Genomic DNA, 21656 nt, shown 5'->3' with positions numbered 1-21656 from the left:
CCCATCTTATGGAACTCTCTGCCTCTCTCCACAAGACTCTCCCCTAGTTTTAAAAGCTTCAAGACTCTACTTTTCAGGGAGGCATACAACCTACACTAACCTTCCTATCTCCACTGCTATCCCCTTAAAGCCCATAGCATGTAAGCCTATGAGCCCAGCTGTTTGTAGTCCACCTTCATAAGAGTCGACTACAACAGTGGAACTCTCGGCAGGACCCTCTACCCATTTGATCCCTGTAAGTGTTTTTTATATACCACCAATGTTCATAGCGCTGCGGAACCTGTTAGCGCTCTACAAATACCTGATAATAATAGTTAAAGCTATTGATACATTGAAAGTAAACAAAGCTCCAGGGCCAGATCAGTTGCCCTCTGAATTTTATAAAATACTTAAAGAACAGATTGCTCCCTCTCTAGTAGCATTGTTTAACAAATATTATATACACAACAAGATGACCTCCTTATTTTTCGGCCTATTATTAGTCTAATACTAAAAAAGGAAAAAGATCCAGAAATCCTTCGAGAAATATACGTAAGGTAGTAATGTTAATTGAACACTATTGGTTGAAGTATTTAAGTCATAAAAATAAGGAGGAGGCGGTGCTCATTACTATAGACGCTAAAAAGGCCTTTGATTTGAATACTGGGGACCATCTGTTTGAGTCAATAGATAAATGTGGCTTTTATAGGGCATTTTCAGGATTTTATTGGATTTCTGTATATTAATCTAAGTTCATCGATTTTAGTTAATGGGGAGCTAACCCCAAACATCTATCTGGCACAAGGAACCAGACAAGGATGCCCAATCTCCCCACTCCTATTCAATATTTCACAAAAATCATTGGCAATAAGTCTACGGAAAGATCTAGACGAGCTATCTATGGGGAAAAAGAGACTAGTGTTATCTTTATATGCCGATAATCTATTACTTTTTATAGGTAACTCAAAGAAAAACATCCCTATTTTGTTGAATATTATTAAAAAATATAGTTCATTTTCCGGTTACAAAATAAATATTGATAAATAAGAGATATTATGGTTATGTAAAAATAAGGAGAGTATTAGGGACACACCATTCATAGAAGCACCTACCCAGATAAAGTATCTGGGTATCTATTTGTCCAGAATTCCTTCAGAATGGTATGACATTAATTATAAGCCTCTTTAGTGCTCCCTAATTCAAAAAGTAAAGAAATGGGAATGTTTTATGTTGTCTGCAAAAATTCAATGAATTAAAATGATACTTCTAGCCAAAGTTTTATTTTTATGCCAGAATCTGCCATTGTTTATCCGAGAGAAGGACCTCAAGAGATTTTATACTCAATGTAATCATTTCACGTGGGGGGGGGGAGAAGATTAGGATCGCACGTAACAGGTTAATGCTTAAAAAAGAAGTGGGTGGACTAGGAGTCCCCAATTTGAAATACTACAATTGGTCTGCCATGATAGAGATAGCATGTGATTGGTTTACAGAATCCAATGTAGTATCACATATACAACTAGAAGCGGGTTTAATTCAGCCTTTATCACTGATAGGGCTGCTACATACAAAGGGCAAGGAAATACCTTTGAGTATCAAGAAAAGGAAAACAATTTAAAATTTTATATTGGCATGGCAGAAGTATGCCAAAGTGCTACAAATTGATAATACATTATCCAGATATAGGATGATTTGCTCCGAGTGCTGTGACTAGCATTTTCAACTTATGGAAACAGAAAGGTTTGATCTATTTATACCAATTAAAGGACCCAAATTTGGGGACAATTAAAGCTTTTGCTAAACTCTGCAAAGAATTTGATTAACAGAACTTTATTTATTTATTTTTTGCATATTTGCAAATAAGAAGCTTTTATTTAAACTTGGTAGTAAGGTTGTACAAAGCAGGGTTGACAGAAATTTCAATCTGGTATAATATATTATTGAAAAAACAGGGTTTAGAGCATCTAAATAAATGTCAGGTCACATGGGGAAAACATTTTCCGGAAATTACAACGGAAGATATAACCCAGAGCTATAAAACTTTAATTAAAACTACTAAGTCACAAGCTTGGAGAGAATCCCATATGCGACTTTTAAATAATATTTATATTACCCCTGCGGAAATGTCTAGGTGGTGTACAAATATTAATATTAACTGTTCCAGGTGTTCCCTCCCAAAAGCAGATATAATGCATTGTATGTGGTTTTGTCCCAAGATCAGAGACTTCTGGAAAAAAGTTAACTTTTGGTTAAACTAATTTTTAGATACAGATTTAGTCATAGAAGCCACGGACATTATATTTTTAAGTTTTAATAGGAATGATAATAAGGATCTAATAAATACAGGGATTTTACTTGGTAGAAATATGATATTAAATCATGGAAATCTAGGGTTAGCCCTAGCATAAAAGAGTTCACAAATAGAATCCATGCCCAAATAAATATAGAATCACATGATCCGGCATTATCACAGGAGAAGAGGGTAAAAAGGTTTTTTTATAAATGGGATAGAGTGATCCTGTCATTACCAGAAATTATTCAGAAACAATTAGTGGCAAGTTTTCGCAAATCTGATTATTTTTCTATGGCTATCGTAATGGGTGTTTACCCGAGTTTTTGGATGTATTGAAACAGGGAGGGGGAGTCGGCGGTGTTTAGGGTTTTCTTTTTTTTCTATTGTTGTTGTTGTTGTTATGTTCTGGATTATGGATATTTCATAGATGGTAACGTTGCCGTGACACTGAACAGATAAGGCATCTATGTGCACGGGTACTTTCTCGTTGTTGATAAATATTAACTGTAAATGTATATATATAACTTTGCAATATATATATATATATATATATATATATATTGACCACCTGTACTTATAGCTATTCGGCACTGTGTTTGAATTACCGCAAATGACTAAGCATAGATCATAGTTGGTAACGGAGCAGACAATTACCCTTCTGAATATTTGTTGGGGTGTGTGATTTCCTTGAGGTGTTGCTGTCGTTTTGGGTTTTCAAACAGTCGATACTGATTTTACTAGTATCCCTCTTGGCATGTGTAACTATATGTTTACAATGTATATATATAGTATATTAGATTAAGTAAACATTTCCTTTTTACGATTAGACATATCATGACTTACTAAAAGAGTGCTGATTTCCCTTTCTTTTTGAGTAGGGATATCCCTACCCTGCTCTAGAATCTTTCTCTTATCTCCATGCATATATAAATGATCTATTAAGGGTCTGCACTTTATAATTCCTCACAAGGGGGAATGAAATAATAATAATTTTTATATATATATATTTTTCTAAACTTCCAGATAGAAATCAATTCCTCACAATCTTATTTTTATGAAATATAATGTACTCATAGTGAACACAACTTACCAGCCTATGTAGGACACAAGGAGACATAGATAGAAAAGCCTGTAGGTTATTCCAGGATAAATCTATGTCCTTGAGAACTGGTTGAAGACTCTCACTGACAATGTTAAATGCAGTCATCCCTCCTTCTATTCTTTTTGACACTCTGTAAACTTCCACCACCCCTGCAATAGACAAAAGTAGAAACACCATACACTTTACTGAGGTGTATGCTCATCAGAACAAAATAGGCTCTTGGCTGAAAGGAACAGTATACTGTAAAATGGTTTCCAAATACTTGTTATCCCAGCTGCATAAAATGTTTGGGGAAGTGCTCCTTTAGGCTTATTTCTCTTGTTAAGTGTATCCAGTCCACGGATCATCCATTACTTATGGAATATATTCTCCTTCCCAACAGGAAGCTGCAAGAGTCCACCCACAGCAAAGCTGCTATATAGCTCCTCCCCTAACTGCCATATTCAGTCATTCTCTTGCAAGCCTCAACATAGATAGGAGGTTGTGAGAGTCTGTGGTGCTTTCTACTTAGTTTATTCTTCAATCAAAAGTTTGTTATTTTTAAATGGCACCGGAGTGTGCTGTTTATCTCAGGCAGTATTTGGAAGAAGAATCTGCCTGCGTTTTTCTATGATCTTAGCAGACGTAACTAAGATCCATTTGCTGTTCTCACACATTCTGAGGAGTGAGGTACTTCAGAGGGGGAATGGCGTGCAGGTTTTCCTGCAGATAAGGTATGTGCAGTAAAATATTTTTCTAGGAATGGAATTGACTAAGAAAATACTGCTGATACCGAAGTAATGTAAGTAAAGCCTTAAATGCAGCGATAGCGACTGGTATCAGGCTTATTAATAGAGATACATACTCTTATAAAAATGTGTTTTAAAACGTTTGCTGGCATGTTTAATCGTTTTTTAACGTACATTGGTGATAACACTGTAATGTTGGTATAGCCTTAAATGCAGTAAAAGCGACTGGTATCAGGCTTATTAATAGAGATACATACTCTTGTAAAAATGTGTTTTAAAACGTTTGCTGGCATGTTTAATCGTTTTTTAACATATGTTTGGTGATAAAACTTATTGGGGCCTAAGTTTTTTCCACATGGCTGGCTTAAATTTTGCATAGAAACAGTTAACTGAAGCTTCCCACTGTTGGCTGTGGCAGTTTGTTGTGTCTGTTTTTAAAAACGTCTATGTCGTTTTTTTTTTTTTATCTGTTTTTTGCATTAAAGGGTTAATCATCCATTTGCAAGTGGGTGCAATGCTCTGTTACCTTATTACATGTACTGTAAAAATTTTGTTTGTTTTACTGCCTTTTTTTTTTTTCACTGTTTTTCAAATTTTGACAAAATTTGTTTCTCTTAAGGGCACAGTAACGTTTTATATATTTGCTTGTTAACTTGATTTAAAGTGTTTTCCAAGCTTACTAGTCTCATTATTAGTCTGTTCTAACATGTCTAACATAGAGGAAGCTCTGTGTTCATTATGTTTTAAAGCCATGGTGGAACCCCATCTTAGAATGTGTACCAGATGTACTGATTTCATGTTAAACAATAAAGATCATTTTTTGTCTTTAAAAACATTATCACCAGAGGATTCTGTCGTGGGGGTAGTTATGCCGACTAACTCTCCCCACGTGTCAGACCTTTTGACTCCCGCTTTAGGGACTCACGCTCAAATGGCGCCAAGTACATCAAGGGCACCCATAGCGTTTCTTTTACCAGGGGATTCTGTCGAGGGGAAAGTTATGCCGACTAACTCTCCCCACGTTTCAGACCCTTCGACTCCTGCTTCAGGGACTCACGCTCAAATGGCGCCAAGTACATCAAGGGCGCCCATAGCGTTTATTTTACAAGACATGGCAAAGGTGGTGAATAATATTCTAGCAGCAGTATTAGTCAGACTACCTGAAATTAAAGGAAAGCAGTTAGCTCTGGGGGTAGATACAGAGCATACAGACGCTTTAAGAACCATGTATGATACTACCTCACAATATGCTTAGTCTGTGGGTGATTTTTTTTGACTCAGGGAAGATGATTTAACCTGATTCTGATATTTCTACATTTAAAATTTATGCTTGAGAACCTCCACTTGTTGCTCAGGGAGGCTTTGGCTGCTCTGAATGAATGTGTACAATCGCAGGGCCAGAGAAATTGTGTAGACTGGATAAATAATATGCAGTGCCGGTGTGTACTGATGTTTTTCCAATACCTAAAGAGGTTTACTAAATTTTTTTTTTAATAAGGAATGGGATAGACCAGGTGTGCCGTTCTCTTCCCCTCCTATTTTTTAGAAGAATGTTTTCTAATAGTTACCACCACACGGGACTTCTGGCAGACAGTTCCTAAGGTGGAGAGAAGAGTTTCTACTCTAGCTAAGCGTACCACTACCTCTGACGAGGACAGTTGTGCTTTTTAGATCCAATGGATAAAAAAATGTTTATTCAACAGGGTTTTATCCTGCAGCAAACAAAAGAGAAAAGAAGGTTGGCGCTTACCACTTCCAGAGATCCGTGCATTCAGGTTGCGTTCGCTTCAGCGTAGGCACATGTCCTTCGTCCGGTGATGCTTCCTGGAGCTCTGGTCCTAACGCCTCCGCTTCCGGCGTACACTTATGACGTATGTACCAAACAAACAAAGGAGCCTGGCTAACAGAAAGGATACTTTCACAAATCTTCACCAACCTCTCGGTTCAGGGACATCCATGAAGGGAAAACACACACCGGTCAGTATACTAAAAACAGGATCTTTATTGGAGTGGATAAAAACAAAGTAGGAGACAAGGCTCCATTAAACAGGAGAAAAGGCTACAGCTTGACTGACTGCAGACATGTTTCGCGTGTGTCTACACGCTTGTTCACTGCTGTCTGTCAGCTGTACAATTTGCCTCTATTTAAAGAGGCCTGTCTCAATTAAAATCAAATTTGCATTTAACCCTTTCCCTTCTAGTTTGATTGATGGTACACAGAGTCAGATGAGAAACAAAGTCAGATACTAAGATCATATACATATAAATAGTTAACACTGGAAAGACTAAGAAAAACTCTATATGGGTAAATATTGGATGTTTTAAGGCTGTATAAGGTTAAAGAGCTCTTAATATTTTCTACAAATATACCTGATTGATGAATTCTTACTTGGATTTATTAAATAAATAAATTAACATCGCTCTCCTTATTAATACCATTAGGGTGACTGGTTTTTAACTCAAAAATCCACTTTGCTTCCTTGAAATTGAGTCTATATTCCCTGTTACCCCCTCTTTTATGTTTCTTCACATAATCAATTGCCTGTATACAAAGCAATGAGGCATCCCCCTGATGCATATTTTTAAAATGTCTTGAGACCGGTGTATCCCTGTCTGGGTCCTCAATGTCTCGTATATGTTCTAGAGCCCTATCTTTGACACAACGTTTCGTTCTACCAACGTATTGGATCTGGCACCCCCTACAGGTCAGGAGATATATGACATGTGTTGATTTACAATTTAGACTAAATTTAATGTCATATTCACGGCCTGTTACTGTAGACTTAAATTTGGTTCCCTCTTTTATGTAGTCACATGTTTTACATCTCTGTGCTTTGCATTTGAAGAACCCTAATCTATTAGGTAACCATGTTTTTTTATGTACAAAGGGTAAATCAGATGGGGCTACCATATTCCCAATGGTGAGACCCTTTCTTGATACAAATTTGCAGCCTTCTCTTGTGATCTCTTCTAAACCTGAGTCTACAGCTAAGATGGGTAAACTCTCCTTTATAATGTTGCAAATTTTATTGAACTCCAGACTGTAGGGGGTGCTAAAGACAATTTTATTTTTTGTAATTTTTCCCTTTTTGTATTTGTCTCCGTGCTGGTTTTTGTATTTTAAGAGATTTTCCCTAGGTATTCGATCTACCTCCTCTTTTGTTCTTTTTAATAGTGGCTCTGGATACCCTCTTTCTATTAATCTATTTTCCAAGATTTTGCATTGAGTATCATAGTTTTGTTCATTTGAACATATTCGTCTGGTTCTCAGGAACTGACCTTTTGGAATTGCCTTCTTGACATGTCTAGGGTGACACGATTTATAATTTAAAATTGTGTTGCCACCTGTGGGTTTCCTATATACTGTAGTATTTATTATATTTGCTTCTGGATCCACCACCAACTCCAAATCCAAGAATTTAATGGTGGTCCTGTTATACTCTGCTGTGAATTTTAAATTCATATCATTGGAATTGATATTCCTGATGAAATTTTGTATGGATGTTTCATCTCCATTCCACACCACCAACAAGTCATCAATGTACCTTCCATAGTATACAAAATGTTCCTTTAGAGGATTGCCATCTCCATAGACGTGGCACGCCTCCCACCAACCCATGAACAGGTTGGCATAGGAGGGGGCAAATTTTGCCCCCATGGCAGTGCCACGCCTCTGGAGATAGCAGTCCCCCTCAAAGATGAAAAAATTATGTTGTAACAAAAATTCTATAGCTGTAAGTAAAAAATAAATAATATCTTTGCTATAGTTAGAAAAATTATTCAGAAAATAAGATACTGCCGTCAGACCTAGGTGGTGTGGAATGGAAGTGTACAAAGATGTAACATCAATTGTAAGAAACCTATAGGATTCCTGCCACTTAATTTGATTTACTTTATTTAATACCTGGGTTGAGTCTCTGATGTAACTCATTAGTGTCCCCACTAATGGTTGTAGATAACAATCAACCAATTCAGATAATGGTTCGAGAAGGGAGCCCACCCCCGATATGATGGGTCTACCGGGGGGATTTAGGTTGTCCTTATGTAGTTTAGGAACAAAATAGAAAATGGGCGTGAGTGGAGTAGGCGGGAGTAAAGTGTCAAAATAAGTTTCCTTGAATGCACCTGCTTGTTTGCCTAGTTGCAAAATATCTTCCAATTTAGCTCTAAATTTTTGTGTGGGATTAAAGGTTAATTTGGTATAGATTTCTGGGTCATTTAATTGTCTTAGGGCTTCTGAGATGTAATACCCACGGTCCATGACCACTACATTCCCACCTTTGTCTGATTCTTTAATCACTATATCATGATTGCATTTTAGTTTGTTTAGAGCTCCTTTCTGTGTCAGTGTAAGATTGTGTAGATATTGACTTTTTGATGATTTTTGGGAGGTCAGATTTTCAGACAATTTTATTAGTTTTTGTTCCACTGTGCGCTGAAATATATCTATGCTTTTGCTTCTGCTATTTACAGGATAGAAAATGCTTTTCTGCATACTTGGTTTAAAAGTTAGTACCGTGTCTGTGGTCTCTATATCAGAGTTAGTATCAAGTAACATTGTCATGTCCATAACCAGACATTGTTCATTAAATGTTAATGTATCCTTTTCCAAATTCTGCTTTAAAGGTGTTATCAGTTTAATAAAAATAAGGCAGATATACAGCCTAAGAAAAATGCAAAAAAAGTGCACTTTGCAGAAACTGATTATGATGTGGATTCCTCAGACCATGATTCCAATGAAGACCCTATTGAAACAACAGTAATATCAGCACTAGATGTACCCATACAGGTAGAAGACACTATGTCAAAAAACGAATTGCGCACAGACAGCAAGACAAAAAGAAAAAAACAAGGAGGGGCAGTAGGGGGAGAGGGAAATATAAAGACAGGGAAAACCAGGTATCAGACTCGCACACAATCAAGGAAATACATATGAAAAATGTAGTCAACATTTCAAAGTATGAATTAACAGAAATTGAAAAGGAAGTTCTAAGTTTAGGGCTTAGTTTTACCCCCACGGCCCACTTTGATCTGTTCGGCACCATCCATGATGTTAACAAATTTGTCAGGAAATTGACCCTGAAACAACATTTCTCTGGGTCCATGGATGGTGCTGAACAGACCAATCATATAACACCTTTAAAGCAGAATTTGGAAAAGGATACATTAACATTTAATGAACAATGTCTGGTTATGGACATGACAATGTTACTTGATACTAACTCTGATATAGAGACCACAGACACGGTACTAACTTTTAAACCAAGTATGCAGAAAAGCATTTTCTATCCTGTAAATAGCAGAAGCAAAAGCATAGATATATTTCAGCGCACAGTGGAACAAAAACTAATAAAATTGTCTGAAAATCTGACCTCCCAAAAATCATCAAAAAGTCAATATCTACACAATCTTACACTGACACAGAAAGGAGCTCTAAACAAACTAAAATGCAATCATGATATAGTGATTAAAGAATCAGACAAAGGTGGGAATGTAGTGGTCATGGACCGTGGGTATTACATCTCAGAAGCCCTAAGACAATTAAATGACCCAGAAATCTATACCAAATTAACCTTTAATCCCACACAAAAATTTAGAGCTAAATTGGAAGATATTTTGCAACTAGGCAAACAAGCAGGTGCATTCAAGGAAACTTATTTTGACACTTTACTCCCGCCTACTCCACTCACGCCCATTTTCTATTTTGTTCCTAAACTACATAAGGACAACCTAAATCCCCCCGGTAGACCCATCATATCGGGGGTGGGCTCCCTTCTCGAACCATTATCTGAATTGGTTGATTGTTATCTACAACCATTAGTGGGGACACTAATGAGTTACATCAGAGACTCAACCCAGGTATTAAATAAAGTAAATCAAATTAAGTGGCAGGAATCCTATAGGTTTCTTACAATTGATGTTACATCTTTGTACACTTCCATTCCACACCACCTAGGTCTGACGGCAGTATCTTATTTTCTGAATAATTTTTCTAACTATAGCAAAGATATTATTTATTTTTTACTTACAGCTATAGAATTTTTGTTACAACATAATTTTTTCATCTTTGAGGGGGACTGCTATCTCCAGAGGCGTGGCACTGCCATGGGGGCAAAATTTGCCCCCTCCTATGCCAACCTGTTCATGGGTTGGTGGGAGGCGTGCCACGTCTATGGAGATGGCAATCCTCTAAAGGAACATTTTGTATACTATGGAAGGTACATTGATGACTTGTTGGTGGTGTGGAATGGAGATGAAACATCCATACAAAATTTCATCAGGAATATCAATTCCAATGATATGAATTTAAAATTCACAGCAGAGTATAACAGGACCACCATTAAATTCTTGGATTTGGAGTTGGTGGTGGATCCAGAAGCAAATATAATAAATACTACAGTATATAGGAAACCCACAGGTGGCAACACAATTTTAAATTATAAATCGTGTCACCCTAGACATGTCAAGAAGGCAATTCCAAAAGGTCAGTTCCTGAGAACCAGACGAATATGTTCAAATGAACAAAACTATGATACTCAATGCAAAATCTTGGAAAATAGATTAATAGAAAGAGGGTATCCAGAGCCACTATTAAAAAGAACAAAAGAGGAGGTAGATCGAATACCTAGGGAAAATCTCTTAAAATACAAAAACCAGCACGGAGACAAATACAAAAAGGGAAAAATTACAAAAAATAAAATTGTCTTTAGCACCCCCTACAGTCTGGAGTTCAATAAAATTTGCAACATTATAAAGGAGAGTTTACCCATCTTAGCTGTAGACTCAGGTTTAGAAGAGATCACAAGAGAAGGCTGCAAATTTGTATCAAGAAAGGGTCTCACCATTGGGAATATGGTAGCCCCATCTGATTTACCCTTTGTACATAAAAAAACATGGTTACCTAATAGATTAGGGTTCTTCAAATGCAAAGCACAGAGATGTAAAACATGTGACTACATAAAAGAGGGAACCAAATTTAAGTCTACAGTAACAGGCCGTGAATATGACATTAAATTTAGTCTAAATTGTAAATCAACACATGTCATATATCTCCTGACCTGTAGGGGGTGCCAGATCCAATACGTTGGTAGAACGAAACGTTGTGTCAAAGATAGGGCTCTAGAACATATACGAGACATTGAGGACCCAGACAGGGATACACCGGTCTCAAGACATTTTAAAAATATGCATCAGGGGGATGCCTCATTGCTTTGTATACAGGCAATTGATTATGTGAAGAAACATAAAAGAGGGGGTAACAGGGAATATAGACTCAATTTCAAGGAAGCAAAGTGGATTTTTGAGTTAAAAACCAGTCACCCTAATGGTATTAATAAGGAGAGCGATGTTAATTTATTTATTTAATAAATCCAAGTAAGAATTCATCAATCAGGTATATTTGTAGAAAATATTAAGAGCTCTTTAACCTTATACAGCCTTAAAACATCCAATATTTACCCATATAGAGTTTTTATCCTGCAGCCCCTTGCATACATTGCTTCTGTCACTGCTGCTGCGGCGTTCTGGGTTGAGTCTCTTGATGAGGCTTTACAGTTAAGCGACTCCATTGGATGAATATATTTGACAAGCTTATGCTAGCCAATTCCTTTGTTTTCTGATGCCTTGTTCATTTGACTAGACTAACGGCTAAGAATTCTGTTTTTTTACTATACTGGCGCGCAGAGCGCTATGGCTTATATCATGGTCAGCTGTCGTGACTTTAATAAATAAGCTACTTAACTTCCCTTCAAGGGGCAGACCCTATTCGGGCCTGGTTTGAAGGAGATTATTGCTTATATCACTGGAGGAAAAGGTCATGCCCTTCCTCAGGATAGGTCCAAATCAAGGGCCAAAAAATCTAATTTTTGTGCCTTTTAAAAACTTCAGGGCAGGTGTGGCATCCTCTTCCTCTAAGGCAAAACAAGAGGGAATTTTTGCTCAGTCCAAGGCGGTCTGGAGACAATCGGACCTGGAACAAAGATAAGCAGGCCAAGGAGCCTGCTGCTGCCTCTAAGACAGCATGTAGAACGGCTCCCTATCCGGTAACGGTAACGGATCCTATAGGGGGCAGACTTTCATTCTTCGCCCAGGCGTGGGCAAGAGATGCCCAGGATCCCTAGGCATTGGAATTTATATCCCAGAGATATCTTCTGGATTTCAAAGATTCCCCCCCAAAAAAAGGGGAGATTTCGCCTTTCACAATTATCTGCAAACCAGATAAAGAAGGAGGCATTCTTACATTGTGTACGAGATCCATCCAGTTCCAAGAGAGGAACAGGGACAGAGTTTTTACTCAAATCTGTTTGTGGTTCCCAAGGAGAGGGAACCTTCAGACCTATTTTGGATCTAAAGATCTTAAACAAATTCCTCAGAATTCCGTCATTTAAGATGGAAACTATTCATACCATCTTAACTATGATCCAGGAGAGTCAATAGAGGACTACAATGGATTTGAAGGATGCTTATCCTCACATTGTGATGCATAAAGATCACCATCGTTTTTCAGGTTTGCCTTTCTAGACAGGCATTACCAGTTTGTAGCTCTTTCCTTTGGGATATCTACAGCCCCAAGAATCTTTATGGAGGTTCTGGGGTCGCTTTGGCGGTCCTTAGACCGCGGGGCATAGAAGTGGCCCCTTATTTAGACGACATCCTGATACAGGCGTCAAACATCCAAATTGCCCAGTCTCATACGGACGTAGTACTGGCATTTCTGAGATCACATGGGTGGAAAGTGAACAAGGAAAGATTTCTCTATCCCCAATCTCAAGGGTTTCCCTCCTAGGGACTCTGATAGATTCTGTAGAAATGAAAATTTACCTGACTGAGTCCAGGTTGTCAAAAGTTTCTAAATTTCTGCCGTGTTTTTTCATCCCATCCGCGCCCTTCGGTGGCTCAGTACATGAATGAAATCGGCTTAATTGTAGCGGCAAGGGACATAGTACCGTTTGCACGTCTACATTTCAGACCGCTGCAACTATGCATGCTCAGTCAGAGGAACGGGGATTACACAGATTTGTCCCCCTGTTAAACCTGGACCAAGAGACCAGAGATTCTCTTCTCTGGTGACTATGTCGGGTCCATCTGTCCAAGGGTATGACCTTCCGCAGGTCAGATGGGACAATTGTTACAATAGATGCCAGCCTTTTAGGTTGGGATGCAGTCTGGAACTCCCTGAAGGCTCAGGGATAGTGGATTTAGGAGGAGACCCTCCTTCTAATAAATATTCTGGAACTGGGAGTGATATTCCATGCTCTTCAGACTTGGCCTCAGTTAGCAACTCTGAGGTACATCATACTCAGTCGGACAATATACACGACTGTGGCTTACATCAGCCATCAAGGGGGAACAGAAGTTCCCTAGCGATGTTAGAAGTCTTACAATAATTCACTGGACAGAGACTCACTCTTGTCTATCAGCTATCCATATCCCAGGTGTTGAGAACTGGGAGGTGGATTTTCTAAGTCGTCAGACTTTTCTTCCGGGGGAGTGGGATTTCCTCCGGAGGTCAAGACCAAGCAGGAGAGGGCTTTGGTGTTTTTGACAGCGCCTGCGTAGCCACGCAGGACCTGGTATGCAGATCTGGTGGACATGTCATCCTTTCCATCACGGTCTCTGCTTCTGAGACAGGTCCCTCTACCTCAGGGTCCTTTCAACCATCTAAATAGAATCAATCTGAGATGGACTGCCTGGAGACTGAACGCTTGATGTTATCAAAGCATGGCTTCTCCGAGTCAGTCATTGATACCTTAATACAGACATGAAAGCCTGTCTCTAGGAAAATTGAACATAGATATGGTGTAAATATCTGATTGTTATGAATCCAAGGGTTACTCATGGAGTAAAGTCTGGATTCCCAGGATATTATCTTTTCTCCAAGATGTTTTTGAGAAAAGGGTTGTCAGCTAATTCCTTAAAAGGGGACAGATTTTTACTCTGTCTATTTTTTTGCACAAGCGTCTGGCAGGTATTCTAGATGTTCAGGCATTTGGTCAGGCTTTGGTTAGATCCAAGCCTGTGTTTAAAACTGTTGCTCCGCCATGGAGCTTAAACCTGATTCTTAAGGTTCTTCAAGAAGTTCCGTTTGAACCTTTTTTGTTCCATAGATATCAATCTTTATCTTGGAAAGTTCCTTTTGGGTAGCTAATTCCTCGACTCGTAGAGTCTCCAAGTTATCTGTGTTACAATGTGATTCTCCTTATCTGGTCCTTCGTACGGATAAGGTAGTCCTGCGTACCAACCTGTTTTTTTTCCTAAGGTGGTATCTAACAAGTACATCACTCAAGAGATAGTTGTTCCATGCTTGTATCCTAATCCTTCCTCAAAGAAGGAACGTCTATTACACAATATTGGACGTGGTTTGTGCTTTAAAGTTTTACTTACAAGCTACTACAGTTTTCATCAAACGTTCACCTTGTTTGTTGTCTATTCTGGACAGAGGAGAGGTCAAAAGACTTCAGCAACCTCTCTGTCTTTTTGGTTAAAAAGCATAATTCATTTAGCTTATGAGACTGCTGGACAGCAGCCTCCTGAAGGGATTACAGCTCATTCTACTAGAGCTGTGGTTTTCACTTGGGCCTTTTTTAAATGTGGCTTCTGTTGAACAGATTTACAAGACGGAGTCTTGGTCTGCGCTTCATACTTTTCAAATTTAACAAATTTGATACCTTGCTTCTTCGGAGGCTATTTTTGGGAGAAAGGGTTTTTTTACAGGCAGTGATAACTTCCGTTTAAGTACCTGCCTTGTCCCTCCCATCATCCGTGTACTTTAGCTTTGGTATTGGTATTCCATAAGTAATGGATGATCCGTGGACTGGATACACTTAACAAGAGAAAACATAATTTATGCTTACCTGATAAATTTATTTCTCTTGTAGTGTATCCAGTCCACGGCCCGCCCTGTCACTTTAAGGCAGGTAATTTTTTCATTTGAACTACAGTCACCACTGCACCCTATGGTTTTTCCTTTCTCTGCATGTTTTCGGTCGAATGACTGAATATGGCAGTTAGGGGAGGAGCTATATAGCAGCTTTGCTGTGGGTGGACTCTTGCAGCTTCCTGTTGGGAAGGAGAATATATTCCATAAGTAATGGATGATCCGTGGACTGGATACACTACAAGAGAAATAAATTTATCAGGTAAGCATAAATTATGTTTTTTTATATACAAACAGGCTGTTTTTGCTCTTTGAAAAAAAAAAAATAGGATCCTATATATTTAGACATTTTACATTCAAATCAGTAATGCAATATACATTCTTACAATCTGTTAATGAATAAAATGAGTTGTATTGTCACTGATAATAACCCCTTACCATTATACTTTAATGTACCTGTCTTAATAGCAAAAAAAAATCTACATAAACATATTTATAGTGGAGGGCTTATTTTGTTAACTCTTTCACTCACCATAAGCAACATTTATATAAAAAAACAACAACATTTAGATGTAACAGAGTTCGTACTGAGCCATCTAGTGGTGTGTTTATAATTTGTATGGCTTTGCTGGTTTTAAGGAATATAAATAAACCATATGAAATATAAGGAAATGTTATAACTTTTCAATAGGACAAAATACTCTCAGCTCATACATTATAAAGGGACAATATTTTGTTTTATAATTCAGATAGTGAATAGAATTTTTTTAGTTTCCAATTTACTTCTATTATCAAATGTGCTTTGTTCTCTTGTTATTCTTTGTTGAAGAGATATCTAGGTGGGTAGTGTGCACATGTCTGGAGAACTAAATTACAGGTAATAGTGCTGCCATCTAGTGCTCTTGCTAATGTATAACATTGTTGCAAAACCTCAGTCATATAGTACTGCAGGCACGTGCACACTCCTGAACTTTCCTTCCTGCTTTTCAACAAAGGATAACAAGAAAACAAAGAAAAAAGATAATAGAAGTAAATTGGAAAGTTGTTTAAAATGGTATGTTGTATCTGAATCATAATTGAATAAATTTGGGTTTTAAGATTTACTTAAAGGGCCACTAAACCCAAAATCTTTCTTTCCTGATTCAGATAAAGAATAGAAATTTAAACAACATTACAATTTACTTCTATTATTTATTTTGCTTCATTTTTTAGTTGAAGAAAAAGCAATGCACATGGTGAGCCAATCACACGAGGCTTCTATGTGCAGCAACCAATCAGCAGCTACTGAGCATATCTAGATATGCTTTCCAGCAAAGAATATCAAGAGAATAAAACAAATTAGACAATAGAAGTAAATTAGAAAGATGTTTAAAATTGCATTCTCTTTCTAAGTCATGAAAGAAAAAATGTGGGTTTCATGTCCCTTTAATACAAATTGCTCTATTTTGTTGCAGAGTTCAATTTTTTAATCATTGGGAAATCAATGGGAAAAAGTTACAGTATGTATAACCAGGCATATACCTACCTCAAAGAAATGTTCTTACTACTTTTTTGAAAGGGGCAAAGGCACTGTTTCCCCAGCACTTTTCACTGCCCCCTAAAAGTGTGCTCTCTTGACTTCTGCCCATAGCATGCCCACAGCCAATCCTAAGCCAGTATGGGAGCAAGTCCTCTAGAGGTTTGTAATATTAAAGTATGAGTGCCTTTCTCTTGTTGGCGTTAAAATGTCTCTGTCTTTATACACTATGGGGCCTATTTATAAAATGCCGGTCCGACACGATCAGCGGATCATGTCCGACAGACATCGCTGAATGCAGAGAGCAATACACTCTCCGCATTCAGCATTGCACCAGCAGCTTTTGTGAACTGCTGGTGCAACACCGCCCCCCCTGCATATTCGCGGCCAATCGGCCGCTAGCAGGGGGTGTCAATCAGAGCAGGCGGACAGGTTAGCCTGAATTTCTTCTACACATATTAATAGCACTAGAAACACCGTTAAGCATCTAATATCTAGTTTCAAAGTATATTTGCTTTATTATTTTTTACATGATTTAAAAACTAGTTATAGTAGATCTATTGTTTGACCTTTTTTAAAGAAATATATATTTTCTTTTCCTTTCTTGAATTGTTAGGGATTGACAATACATCAACTTTCTATGAACAAATACAGAGAAAAGCTGCTATATTATTTTAAATATTGTAGGGCTTAATCCTATGATGTTCACTTAAGTGAACAGATATCTGTTGACACCTACAGTAATAAAGATAAAAATAAAGGGACAGTAAAGTAAAAATGTAATATAGACATGTGCAATTCGGTTCGGATCGATTCGGAAATTTGGATCGATCCGAATTTCAGAATTAAAATACTGCCGAATTTATCGAATAAATCCGAATTAGTTCGGATTTATTCTGTAAATTCGGATGGCCATGGATTACACTAGTATTGTACAGTATTTTAGGTTATATTACTCTGCTATGGGTTACACCTAATATACAGTACATAATACTAGTCTAATACACAGCACACATACCGAAATTCCGAATTTCCGAATCGAACCAAATCCAGCCGAATTTTTTCGAATCCGAATGCATCTGAAACGAATCCGAAACGAATTATTTCAAAGTTTTCCGAATTCGAATCGATCCGAAACTAAATTCGAAAAACTCCGAATCGATCCGAACTGAACCGAATTTTTCGATCATGCACATATCTAATGTAATATTCATGATTCAGAAAGAGCAAAATTATGCCCTCATAACTTACTTGGTGGTGCAGTTTTTTGTAAACTGCATCACAGGCTCACTGTCTAATCACAGCAAGTCCGATCACACTGTACAACTAAATGAAGCGTGCTCCTATATTGGGTAAAGCTGTTGGCGCAAAAGCACATGCTATGATTAGACAGGGCCATAAAGCACCAATTATTCATGCAATGATCAAATTATATAAAAATGCCTACTAGTCACATCACATATATATTTTCCAAACTTATATTGAGAACTCTGCACACACCTGATATATAATTTGCTCCTTCAGGAGAAAGCAATACCTCACTGCATACAGAGGGCTGACTGATACTGCTTAAGATGTCATTGGCCTTCGTTAGTACCTTTGAATTATTAAGAACAAATTAAAGTTAGCTAGAAAATGATTGACAGTGAGATGTATTCAAAAATTCCCATCTTATCTTCTCATTTGTAGGATACAAATCCCAAGTTCTCATCATAGCAATGTCTCCTGAAATATTTAAAAAAGGGTCAATATTTCAAACATGCTGGTTACTGGTATAGATTTTCATACACAAAACTCTGAGTACTTGTATTTATTTAAATGATAAAAATAAGATACTTTACTGATGCATTTTTTATTTTTTTTTACTACAAAGGATATTTTTATGTTACAATAACGTAGAAAAGCTTTTGTCAAGCAAGATGCCCAACTGGGCAGTGCTTGTAGATACAGTATGGATTCCACACACTGGGTGTACGTAGCAAGTTGGTTTTATACATTTATGTAAATATTTTAACTAGATTTTTCACAATGAATATATAATTACCTGGTGAATGTTTTTTAGGCATTTGTTTAAATGACTGATATATAAATTCCTCTGTAATGAAAAAGAACAAGTAATCATCCTCATGCTTAAGATAAATTACATACCACAGTAGTACAGTGAAGGAATAATAAACACATTTTAAACATATCAAAATACAGAACATTTTACAAATGTTACATTTAGTTCCTGCTATGGATAAAGTTGAATTTACATGGAATAGAAGTGATACATTATCTATATAACTTTCTATGCCAAAAATAATATATAAATATGCATTAGTTGTAAGATTTTATTTTTTTAATCTCATTAAGAAAATAAACTGCACAGAAATAGGCATTAGTTGTAAGATTTTATTTTTTTAATCTCATTAAGAAAATAAACTGCACAGAAATAGGCATTAGTTGTAAGATTTTATTTTTTTTTAATCTCATTAAGAAAATTTGAAATAATAATATAACTTGCATTATGTCCCTTAATTTATATTTACATTTTTCTATAAATCCTTGTACTACTGTCTGCATGAATTGTGCAGATCAGTTGTGAAAATATCTAAAGCTATATATGTAAACTGTACATACTATAGATGCATTTTATTAAAGGGACATTCCATGAAAAATGTAAATGCACATAGATTAATTACATCTGTGAATAGAAACATATTTGCAATTTACATGGACTGGTAAAAATGCTTCTAATAAAAGTTATGTTTTAGTGTTAACATTTTTCTCTGCATGTGCATGTGAAGCATAGCTAGATATTCTCAGTGCACCAGCATTTTACATGCTGCAGCTGCTCAGAGCCCCAGTGGGGTGTGTATCATGTTAGCAATTAACAAATTTAGTCATTACCTCTCTGAGCAAGTGCTGTGTTTAAAATGCTGGTTTATGGAGCATACTTAAATACAACTTTGAAACAGCTATAGCTTTTACTAGAAGCATTTTTGCTAATACATGTATTGGTAAAAATGCTTCATTTCAAATCTGAAATGCACCCATGTCAATTTCAAATTTGTCTGTAATGTCCCTTTAATTGTAGAACGAATATAAAAGTAAAACTTAATTGATAGTCTAATGCTAAAATCACATAATCTGATTTATTAGCACATATCCTCTTTGCATTGCTCACTCTAGCTTATTATGGGCTAGATTACAAGTGGAGCATAATTGATTGGTCAGGGTGTGCTTGGCCTTGCGTAAAGAATAAGGTACAATCTGGTATTACAAGTGGATGGTTAAAATGTTATACAAAGCATTTTAACGTGGCTGAAACTTTTTAGCACACCCTATATTGTTAAAGGATAGTGCACAGAGATCTATCAGCACACTCATTGAGTTTGTATTACAAGTGGTAGGGTAAAGGAATAGGAAACCCAAAAATGTTCTTTCATGATTCAGACAACTTTCAAATTTACTTCTATCATCAATTTTTCTTTGTTCTCTTGGTATCTTTTGTTGAAAATCAGGGACATATGCTTAGGATCCGGCACATTTCTGGAGCACTATATGGGCTGCAGTTTTGCAAGAATGTTATCCATTAGCAAGAGCACTAGATGGCAGCACTATTCCTGTATATATAGATATAGATATATATATACATACAAACACACACAAACACTTGTATATATATTAATGTCCTTAATGGGGCAGTCTAGTCAAAATTAAACTTTCATGATTCAGATAGGGCATGTAATTTTAAACAACTTTCCAATTTACTTCTATTATCTAATTTGCTCAGTTCTTTAGATATCCTTTGTTGAAGAAATAGCAATGCACATGTGTGAGCCAATCACACAAGGCCTCTATGTGCAGCAACCAATCAGCAGCTACTGAGCATATCTAGATATGCTTTCCAGCAAGTGATATCAAGAGAATGAAGCAAATGAGATAATGGAAGTAAATTAGAAAGTTGTTTAAAATGACATGCTCTTTCCAAATCACAAAAGAAAAAATTTGGGTTTCATGTCCCTTTAAGCACCTACTACAAATGCTTGTTGTCTGATTGGTTCTTCCTGTTACTACTTATGGGTTGTCAGGTACTTCCTTCTACTCATTGAGCATAACTAGGAAGTGAACTGTTTTTATATCATATTTATTCAGGCACTATATTATCAATATGCCTAATGCTGTTTTTTTCAAAGGGATTACAGAATATGTTTTATAACTATATACCTTCAGGTCATATAGCTAATCTATGCAGTGCAGGCAGTCTTTAGCCACACTTTCCTTTATTTATATTTGTAATCTCATGCAAAGAATTTGGAAATATGAAATAAGAATAAGGTGTTTCTGGAAGTGCATTGTAAGAAATCACACATGGTCTGTATGGTATAGTTAGGGTATAGCTGTCTATACTATCTGCTGTACGTTAGTCCTGTGTATGTTATACTAATGTAATTGTTTGCTCTATGAGTCTAGCACTATTGTCAGACTGAAGTGCAAATCACCTGTGTGCTGTCCTGTTCCTGCATCTCACATCCGTATCAGGAGCCCGGCTAGAGTGAAACCGAATGAACGGCCATATACTTCATAGAGATACAAAGGTAAACAAAAAGTAGTATGGAAGGTGCACGGGGAGAGGAGATTCCTGGGAGGGGCAGGTCCGGAGTAACACGTTACACAAGGAAAACACACCCAGGGGACGCTACTAGATGCCTTGTGTGAGTGGCATGGAAGTGTACACCTACCTACATATGTTTATTTTGTGCTAATTATTTAGCCTATGCGCACTGCTATGTTAATTGTGTGCTGTATCTGTGTAAACTGTTTATGCCTATAGGGACAAGTATGTAATATGTGTCGGGTTAGTTATTTCTGTATTGAAACGTTACTGGAAATACTAGTTGCAGTTTTTTTTTTAACTAATTATATACAGATATTGGCAATACAATGTAACAGCTTATGTGTTATACATAACTATGTGATTGCGAACAACTACATGGTTGTGATAACGAATACCGAGTTACAGACATTTGTGTAACTATTATTGTGCTACAGGAATTTGTGTAACTATTATTGTGCTACAGGCATTTGTGTAACTATTATTGTGCTACAAGCATTTGTGTAACTATTTCTGTGCTACAGGCATTTCTGTAACTATTATTGTGCTACAGGCATTTGTG

The 21656-nt window shown here is 37.0% G+C and overlaps 1 protein-coding gene across 1 annotated transcript; it reads right to left on the bottom strand.

Annotated features, from left to right (window-relative positions):
• Nucleotides 1-820: 820 nt before the first annotated feature.
• Nucleotides 821-21400, bottom strand: LOC128646937 (synergin gamma-like). The gene is made up of 5 exons (XM_053699747.1): nt 20982-21400; nt 18539-18589; nt 17995-18091; nt 3363-3523; nt 821-877 (listed from the first exon to the last, which is right to left on the bottom strand). Exons 1-5 carry the CDS (start codon nt 21003-21005, stop codon nt 821-823), a joined length of 390 nt encoding a protein of 129 aa, XP_053555722.1. The 5' UTR covers nt 21006-21400.
• Between the last annotated feature and the right edge of the window lie 256 nt (nt 21401-21656).

Source organism: Bombina bombina, chromosome 2 (assembly GCF_027579735.1).
Source record: "Bombina bombina isolate aBomBom1 chromosome 2, aBomBom1.pri, whole genome shotgun sequence".
NCBI classification, from domain to species: Eukaryota; Metazoa; Chordata; class Amphibia; order Anura; family Bombinatoridae; genus Bombina; species Bombina bombina.
This window is presented reverse-complemented; position numbering and strand designations above follow the sequence as displayed.